At 42.6% G+C, this 9,844-nt stretch overlaps 1 protein-coding gene across 1 annotated transcript in view; it reads left to right on the top strand.

Annotated features, from left to right (window-relative positions):
• Positions 1 to 8,222: 8,222 nt before the first annotated feature.
• The window catches only part of AOAH (acyloxyacyl hydrolase), a 185,864-nt gene continuing 184,242 nt past the window's right edge, over positions 8,223 to 9,844 (top strand). Inside the window, exon 1 of the mRNA XM_005889098.2 lies at positions 8,223 to 8,727. Coding sequence (XP_005889160.1) covers positions 8,601 to 8,727 — 127 coding nt within the window. The 5' untranslated portion in view covers positions 8,223 to 8,600. The remainder of the gene's footprint in view (positions 8,728 to 9,844) is intronic.

The raw sequence follows: 9,844 nt of genomic DNA, 5'->3' as shown, positions 1-9,844 counted from the left end.
AAGTTTTCTGCTGTTGCTGATTGAGAATGAACTATTTCCTGCACGGTGAAATTCAAGGACGTCGTTCATGGTGCTATGTGTTAATGGGATTGTCTTTAGTATAGCTGGTTGAAGCCTGGCACAGATCATTTCCACATGGGTATCTTGAGTCAGGCCCGCCTTCTAAACCCACAGGTCTGTTTTAAAGTCTGAGCACTTTCTCACATCAAAGAGTGGAAAAGAAATTTCTGAATCAAAAACTAAGTGGATTTCTTATCTCATGGCCTGCAGCCATAAGGTATTCTAACCTCCTGGGAGAGATATCTCACCAGAGCTTTTAAAATGAGGTGCCAGATTGTTGCTTTACCTCCACTGGGCAGTTTGCAGGGAGATGCTTCAAAGGAGCCGGGTGTACAGGCAACACCCGGTTAGATGGTTCCATTCTTTTTGACTTGAATACTGGGAGGGTAGGGGTGTTGGTAAGACAGAACAGCGAGATGGTATCTCCCGAGAGGCTAAACCACTCCTGAAATGTATTCCAGCAAAGCAGAAAACACCAGGGGAAGCAGATGGTCTAATTAATGACTTCAGGAGAAGATAGAGGGATGAGGGTCTGAAGAAGGGTCACCCTTGATCAGAGCAAACTGGCAGGTTCATAGTTTGCAGGGAAATCAACTCTGCTGTCTTATTAAAACAAGCATGACAAATTGGGAGGAAATTGCATGACTGTAGACTTCTCTCTGAAAAGATAACACTCTCACTTCTTGTTTTTTTTGCTACACAGATATAGGACTGCCTTTCAAATCCTAACTCAGGTGCTCAGCCTCCTTTGCATCCTTTGCTGATATGATTCCACAACATTTATACTAGGGTTTAGTTCTGAAAACAAAATTGTATGCCTTTAATGCTTTTCCTTTTGCATAATACTCCTGAGAACATGCTGAAAAATGTCATCTGTTCCACTGTATTGCCATAATATCTTTAAATCTTGCACAGCACTTTTTATAATATCTTTAAAGTTTTTCTTTTGGCTTGCTCCCCCCTTTCCCCCCATGATTCATTTATTGAATACCTGCCATGAGTAGGTGCATACTCCACAGTGATAGAGCAAAACAACTTGCCCTCAGCATCCAGTGGAGGGAGTAGAGGGGAAGAAGTAGCAGATGTCCACACTAATGTCCAGGCTACAGAGGCAAGGGCCAGTGGAGGCTTGCCTGAAGTGTCTTGGTAACAATGAGAATGGGTCAAACACTTGTGCTTGGCAAGGGACACAGGAGGTTTTTGAGAAGAAGTAAACTTGAACAAAAAGGAGCAGTTGTCCTGGAAGATAAGGAAAAGGATATTTCAGACAGAGTGAAAGTTCTTGCAAAGGCACTGAGGCAGGAACAGCTGGGCCTGTCTAGGCACAACACTGGTAATTTGATGCCAGCAGAACACCTGGGAAAGTGATGAGAAATGTGACTGAAGGGATGGAGTCTCAAAATGATGAGAAGACTTGTGAGCCCTTCCAAAGAATTCACTCGTTATTTGGTGGACCATAGGGAGCCATGGCGGGTTGTAAGCATCAGGATAATATGATCTACTGTGTTTTTTTTTAATAAGATTACTATTTTTCTTCAACTCTAATTTCATCTTTAATAAAACTCCTTGTATCTTTCTTTTTCTCTAAAAGCCCATATTATCATAACATAAGGTCATTCATGGATATATTTATTCTGGTTATTTGTTTTTTTTTTAATCTATTAAGGTATATTCATCCCTCCCTTTGCTTCCCTTCCATCACCTTCCCTTTGGAGGCACTTGGCAGGAGTCTGGACGTGGATTTGGATGCAACATTGTAAGCATCTTGCTCTGTGCCAGATACTGTGTGAAGCAATTTCATGATCTTCTCTCCTTTTCCCTTACTCTCTGTCTACTAACTCTTGACACAGTGACTGGGGATATCAAGAAGAGATCTTTGAACCGAATGTAGAACTCCAAATAAGCCTGTAATAGACTGCTCTGAACTCATTGTGTGCATCTGGGGCTCATGCAGTAAAATAGTATACACTTAGCTCAAGATATGACAACCCACTCCAGTATTCTTGTCTGGAGAATCCCAGGGATGGAGGAGCCTGGTGGGCTGCCATCTGTGGGGTCGCACAGAGTCGGACACCACTGAAGCGACTTAACAGCAGCAGCAGCTCAAGACAAGTTCTCAAGGTCTCCTTATATTTAGCCACTTTGCTTCTGAGATCATTCTGCAGCTGCAATGTCCTACATCTTCCACATGTAACTTGAAGCTGCTTTTAGCATTTCGTTCATGGTTAGCTTGAAGCTTAGTGAATTTTATTTACACTTCTTCCGTGAAAATATCCCCAGAAGAGATTTAACTAATCCATATTTTTCAAATGTAGTGGCAAACTCCCTATTAAGTCAGGACCCTGGCTTACTCCCGACAGTCCCCTGACCATAGGTTAGCTTGTCCCTTTTCAGTCTCAGCTGTGATTTTCATGAAAGTTTTTGCCAATATGTTTTTCCATGAGCTGTCCGGAACAAGAGTTAGAGAGAAAAGTGCCTTTAGGGAGCGTCTGCTGTCCATATTTTAAAGAAAACACCACTGGGAAGAATAGGACGAGTCAGTGTGCCTCATTCCATCTTCCAAATGCTCATAATGCAAGGTAATCAATTATATACAATTGAGAAAGAAAAATATTCACATATATTTATGTATAATACACATGGTAGACAGTTGCCTCCCAATAATTCTCTTTCTCCTTCTGCTTATAACTCTGGATTTTCACTGAGCATGTTGCCATCAGAATAAAGACCACCTGCCCCAGATTCCTTAAGCTAGGAAGGCTTATATGACTATTTCCCAGCATCCCTGGTAGCCACGTGTGGCCAACGAGATGTATGCAAAAATGTTCTGAAGATTTGGAAAGAAGCTCTTTATAAAGAAAGGTGTAAGCTTCACTAGCCTTCTGCTTTCTTCTAATCCTGCTCTGGAACATAGACATGATGGCTGGAGCTCTAGCAGCCATATTAGGTCTAATATTTTCTGCCCTACTAATTCTAAGATAGTCGAACAGAAAATTAGAAGCTTGGGTGCCTGAAGACACCATGGGACAACCTAACAGCCCTAAACTGCCCACTCTGAACTTCTTTTATCTAAAAAAATAAAAGAATGAATGAATGTGCTTCAAGCTTATTTCACCTGTTTATTTTATTCTGTTTTGTGCATTCGAACTCTGCTTTATACTTTGCAGATCTAGGTAAAACTAGTTTAAGCCCATATTCCCCCCAGTCTATAGCATACGGGAGTCTAAAGCATATGAGACTATTTATAACATGTGAAAGTCCAAAGCCCTCCCCAAAATACCCGTGAATCCCTGAGCATATAAACTCCGGGTCCCTCTCCCTCCCTGGACCTGTTACTACCTTCTTTGCTCTGCCCAGCTCTGATCCAAACATGAAACTCATTTCCTCATTGATTTCCACAAGAATCCATTCAGAATCTGGGCAAAGCATCATCTCTCACATGGCACAGCAAACAACTTCCTCTTCATATCACAACTTCCTATTAGCTCAGGGTTTTTTGTCATCCCCATGTCCCAGCACTTCTCTGCTGCCTCTTCAGTCAGCAAGACCCCAGTATCTCATCTGATTCTGCTTCTCCCTTCTCTGCTGCTATTTCCTTCCTTCTACGTTGTGTCCAAATTCTACCTCCTCACTGCTGAAAAGCAACTCGTGCCACAGTTCCTTTTCCCAAATTTACTGTCAGCTGACCAGCAGACAAAAGAAGTTCATTTTAAAGAATTCACTCTCCTTAGAAGGCAGTTGTAGTTATAAACGGCATACCTCTGCCAGCAAGTGTGAATGTATCTCTAAAAGTCTTAAGAATGTCAGAGTGTGGGAATGGGGGATATGATTAACGGGGAGCAAGAAAGGAGTGTTGGAGTACAGAACTCATTGTGTGTCTGGGTCACAGCGTTGCTGCCATTGCCACACTGTTAACACATTGAGGATCACTGGCTTATTTTCTGGGGGGTGTTTTTTCCTGCTGGAAGTTACCAGTGTACCTCTTGGGGTGATTTTCCACATTCTCTCTTATCAGGTGGTTACTTCCTACAATACATCTGCAAGTTCTCTCCCTCCACTGATAATACCCATGGCTGGCCACTCCTCTAGTGTGTTCTGAATTTCTACTCTGTATCTACTTAAGTGCATAACTAAAATGGACATCCCTTTAAAGGTTCTGAGAAAATGTACAAAGTAAAACATGTTAAAATTCCAATACTGGAGAAGGATAGTGTTAATTCATTGTTAGTTTTAAATGTATCTAACACTGTTAGTTTATTTTAAATTCATGTTGTCTCTGTAATCCTCATAATTTCCCTATGATATTTGGCATCATATAACCCATTCTATAGTTAAATAAGCTGATACTCAGAGAGGTGGATCAGCTTGCCCAAGAACATACAGTAAAGTGCTAAAACCATGATGAAGATGAAAGCTCACCTGATCCTAAGCCCAGAATGCTTTTTTACAATAATTTTATTTATTTATTTACTTTTGGCTGTGCTGGGTCTTCATTGCTGTGCGAGTTTTCTCTCGGTGCAGCCAGTGGGGACTACTGCTTAGCTGCAGTGCTTCTCACTGCTGCGGCTTGTCTTGTTGCGGAGCACAGGCTCTAGGGCACGTGGACTTCAGTAGTTGCAACTCCTGGGCTCTTGAACACAGGCTCAATAGTTGTGGCACACGGGCTTAGTTTCTCTGCACATGAGGGATCATTCTGGATCAGGAATGTCTCCTGCATTGGTGGGTGGATTCTTTACCGCTGAGTCACCAGGGAACCCACCCCCCCCCCTCCACCAGAATGCTTTTAATCAGCCGGCATGCACCCTTCTCCTGAATTAATTTAGGATTTCTGCAGCAAGGAACAGAAGAGACTGAATGAAAGTAGAATAAATAAACTCTGACTGCGGAGGAGGGGCCAGCAAAGGATCTGGGCTTGGTTTGAACAGACAGTCACCCCAGAAAGTCTTGGGAAGCCAGAAGCATGGAGACAGATCCTTGGTGTCAGAAAGTCAGAGAAGAGGCACTTTTGAGAGAGCACCGGAATTTAGTGTCTTCTGTCACCCAGGTCAGTTTTGTTTTGGGTTTTTGTTGTTTTTGTTTTTCTGATTAAGGAACTTGCTGTGAATGAGGTGATTGAGGCCAGTTCAGTTCGAAAACTAATCAGGAAGCATATTCAGACAGAACAAGCCACAACCAACCACCAGTGTTACATTCAAGAATTTACAAACCCTCAGCCTTCTGCCAGCAGGACAGACTGTGATTCGAATCCAAACGCTTCTGGTGAAGTAAGTAACAAAGTGCTTCAAGGAAGAAATCTCATTTTCTAAAAAGAGATTTTGAGAAAATCAGAATTGGAGCCTCTGGCAGCAGGAGGTCCTCAGGGGACATACACAGGGTCCAACAAGGGGTTTTTTGTGAGAAACCACGCCATAGGTCCAGGGCCTTTCAGCAAGTTGTACAGATATTCTAGGCCATGTGCACTCAGTGCCCAGTGAGACGGCTGGGGGAGAGGAGACCAGGAGTCTGAGAGAGCCTGTGCAAACGGTAGGGCCCACCGCCTCCACACCCACTTCCACCTCCACCTGGGCAGCTGGAGGGAGGGTTTGTTTAGCGGTGTGTGGGCACATGCACTCCCTTCAGTATCAATTAGCAAGTCATTTCCTGATTTCTGTGTTCCTCTTTTGACCCTGCTAACTAAGAATTCACCCTTCAAGCATGAAAATCACCTCTGTTTAGGGAAAACCCACTACATGTTGACATTCCCCTGCAGCTGAGGAATTTCAGCCCTGGAAACGACAAAGGACTATCTCCACTGCAGAACTAAGCCCAGGATTCCCAGTACAGCCCACCCTGCTTGAAGCCTAAGCATCCAGTCTACCTCAGGACCACGATTCCAGGAGTGCTTGTGGGTGAACTCCCTGAGTTCGTGCACACATGACCACGGGTCTAAAACTTGCCCACTGTCTTAACACTGAGAAATGTCCCTCACCCTGAGGTGGCCCAGTCTGGCTCACAGCTACATACCTAGACTAGGAGACCCTCAGGAGCTCCAGTTTGTTCTTGTTGTTTACTCACTAAGTAGTGTCCAACTCTTCACAACCCCATGGACTGTGGCACTCCAGGCTCCTCTGCCCATGGGATTTTGCAGGCAAGAATACTGGAACTGGTTGCCATTTCCTCATCCAGGAGATCTTTCCAGCCCAGGGATCAAACCTGTGTCTCCTGCATTGCAGGCAGATTCTTTACTGCTGAATTACCAGGTAAGCCCCAGCAGGCCCAGAGCCTGTGCAGTGGCTCTTTCTGAACCTATGCAAAGATTCCTCACCCACCTATTGTTAGCAAACTACCCTCTGTGCTCCTGGAGGGCTGGTTCTGTACACAGATGGTGTTCAATAAGTGCAGCCTTTAATAAATGCAGGCAGTATCATTTTCCTATATCTTGGCCTGCAACTACTGTGAATGTCTTATAATAATTCTCTTGAAATCTGGCCTCGGGTGCAGATTTCCTCATACTCCTGCTGGGATAGCAGTAACCAAAACTTTGTTTTACCAAACACTTCTTGCAGGGCACACTGCTTTATAGCATGAATCCATTGTCTATTTTAGTCCTTCCTAGAATCCTGAGAAATATTATTATCCCAACATAAATGAGGAAACCAAAGTTTAGAAAGGTTCCACCACTCGTCTAATACTTGACCTAGAAGTGAACATCAGACAGGATAGCTGAACAAGTATCTTTTTGTCTTTGCAGGCAGTACTAGTAATAACTCTGATTCTGCCTCCTCAGGAATTCTCTAGAATTTCCCTGGGTCCTGACCCCTCTGGTGGTCCTGGTGACCTCTAGAGCTTCCCTTGGCCACAGGGTCAGGGACCTTGCAAACCAGCAGATCAGCCTCAAAGGAAGTCAAGGGCCCTTGATGAGCAAGACATTTTTGGTAGTCATTGACCCAGCCAGTGCTGGGGACTTAAGAAGGGAAACACTCTGGTGTTTGTCACAGATTCAGAAATTTGACAAATTGGCATTTGTTAAACTGATGCTTTCTCAAGGAATCTTCAAACCATAAAAATTGGTATCTCCTACATCCTAGAAAGAATGCAACTCTAAAATTCTACCTGCTATTTAAAATGTTACTCCTTAAGTAAAAGCAGGGGGAGGAGGAGGAGAAGAAATCTTTACCAATTTTGATTTCTAGTAAATGTTACTAGAAATATTATATTTAATTAAAATTTTAAAACAATTAAATAATTTTTAATATTTTTATGTATTTGGCTGCTCCTGGTCTTAGTCACTGCATGCAGAATCTTTAGTGACATGGAAACTCTTAGTTGCAACATATGGGATCTAGTTGCCTGACCAGGGATAGAACCCTGGCTCCCTGCTTTGGGATCGTGGAATATCAGCCACTGGACCGCCAGGGAAGTCCCTTGATAGCTTTTATAATATTTTATAAAGTCTATAACAAGCTTTCTTCAGAGCCTAATAAGGGAGAATGTTGATTGCTTGATCCCTAGGCCCATCAGATTGTGGCCATTTGCCCCAGTCTTCTTATCTTATTGGATAAGAAACAGCTTGTGACCTTGCTGTATCCTATTTTAGAACAAAGCATTTAGATTATATGTCTTTATCTACAGTCTGGTTGAGTTTTCAGTTAGTTTTTTTTTCCTTGTAAAAATAGCATTCGGTTCTCATCTTCAAAGTAGAAAATCAGCCTCTCAAAAATGAATGAATCATTCTCAGGTGAGGGATCTGAACATACTTTGAAATTCTTCAGAAAAGAGATGTATCATACACAGCCAAGTAAAAATGAATTGATTAATTTCAGCTCATTTTTTTTCTTATTAGATTGAAAACCCACCAGTGCCAAGTGCCCAATGACTATCTCATTGGTCATTTTCTGAACACCAATGAAAGGCCCTAGGAAAACTTGACCCTTGAAGGAATAATCCAACATTTCCAAAGGAAAGCAACTACTTGATCAGAACATTCTTTAACCACCAAAGGAGCCTGATCTCAGCATATAAAACAGTTTAGAGCAAAACTGTATAACTTCTGAATATAACAGATGGTAATTTTTACAGTCTGAACACTGCTATCAAATTGCTAAAGTGTTGTGTGTTTGTGGTTGAGGTTTTCTTCTTCAGTTTTACTTTTAGTTTAGCTTTGTTTTGCAAGAAAGAAAGAGGAAGAGCTGCCTAACCAGGCCACAGGATGATTCCGGGAGGCTTCAAGGTTCCTAGGGTTTACCGCCACTGACTTCAGCCAGCAAGTGCAAAAGCACTCTTGGCTGCCTCAGATGCAACCTGTGGCAGCTTTTCCTTCAGTTTGCAGCTTAGAAGAATTGTGCACCAGGGGCTCCTCCAGCTCTTCCCAGACCCAAGACGTGCGGCTCCCTGTCTGGGTTCTGCGTAGTGAAAAATGTGTATGTGAGTGTGGTGAGCGTGTGTTAAAGGACAGAAGAGAAATGGAGAGAGACTAATCAGTTCTTGGGCCTCAACTTCAGCATCCTTCAGCCTGCAGCTTCTGTCACCAGCCTGAAGTCTCCTGATATAATAGCTCTGAGATGAAGTCTCCTCGGAAACTCATTATGGCTGCTCCTGTGTTTTTTCTCCTGACCCTTCACACCTTGGCCTCTTCAGGCTATGGCAACTGGCCTGACACCAGACACTCCAATGGCCATGCCTGCATAGGTAAGTAATTATTCTGTGCATTTTTTTTTTTAAAACAAACTCAGCTCTTTTTTACTTCTTATTTACTTCTTTTTTGATATATAAATTTATTTATCTTTGGCTGCACTGGGTCTTCATTGCTGTGCTCAAACTTTCTCTAATTGCAGTTAATGGGGGCTACTCTGTAGCTGTGGTGTCTGGCTTCTCATTGCAGTGGCTTCCTTTGTTGCAGAGCATGGGCTCCTCAGGTTCGGTAGTTGTAGAATGCTTGCTTAGTTGCCACGAGACATGTGGGATCTTCCTCAGGTATCAAATCCGTGTCCCCTGCATTAACAGGAGGATTCTTAACCACTGAACCACCAGGGAATTCTTATTCTGTGTATTTTTAATGTGAATATCATGGGGTCAAAATCTTGGCTTTCATAGAAAACCACCTATTTAATGGCATCCATGGCCAAAAGAATCCAGTTAAAGTATCAATAACCTCACTAGCAGAGAAAAATTTTGAGTTTTAAAGTAAGCATTCACTCTGTATGCAAATATGCGTGTATAGAAGTGTGCTATATAGTTGCTAGCTTGAATTAAAAGTGTTCCACCTCATTGGTGATTGAAATCTTCTCCCCTTGGATGGCAACTGTAAGAGCCTGAAATTCTCAACTGCCTTTCAGGACAACAGGCAGCATTATATATCAGAAAGAAGGTAGACTTTGACCTTTGAACTGCTGCCATCCCCATCCTCTGCTCCATCCTGTACAATCTGAAACTTTGAGCAACTTACTTAACACTTCCATGCCTCTGTGTTACCAATGAAATGAGGCACATAATACCCACTTCATGGGGATGCTGTGAGAATTGAGATAATACATGTAAATTTATGGTGTTTGCACACAGTAGGGATTCAGCAATCTTAGTTTTGTTCTTTCTGTCAGTGAGTCCAGAGTTGACAATAAACAGTCACCTGAAAACATTGAACACTGGCTGAGATAAGGCTCTTTCACTTAGCTTTTATTAAAGTATTTTATTTCCAAGTTGTTGTTTGGTGTTTTTGTTTGGTGTTTTTGTTTGTTTGTTGTTGTTGTTGTTTTGGAGAGGAGTAAAAGTAGGGTAAGACCTTTGATATTCATATCATACCTGGAGA

This window comes from Bos mutus, chromosome 4 (genome assembly GCF_027580195.1).
Source record: "Bos mutus isolate GX-2022 chromosome 4, NWIPB_WYAK_1.1, whole genome shotgun sequence".
Taxonomy (NCBI): Eukaryota; Metazoa; Chordata; class Mammalia; order Artiodactyla; family Bovidae; genus Bos; species Bos mutus.
The sequence above is the reverse complement of the archived record's forward strand: the minus strand, read 5'-3'. Positions and strand labels throughout refer to the sequence as shown.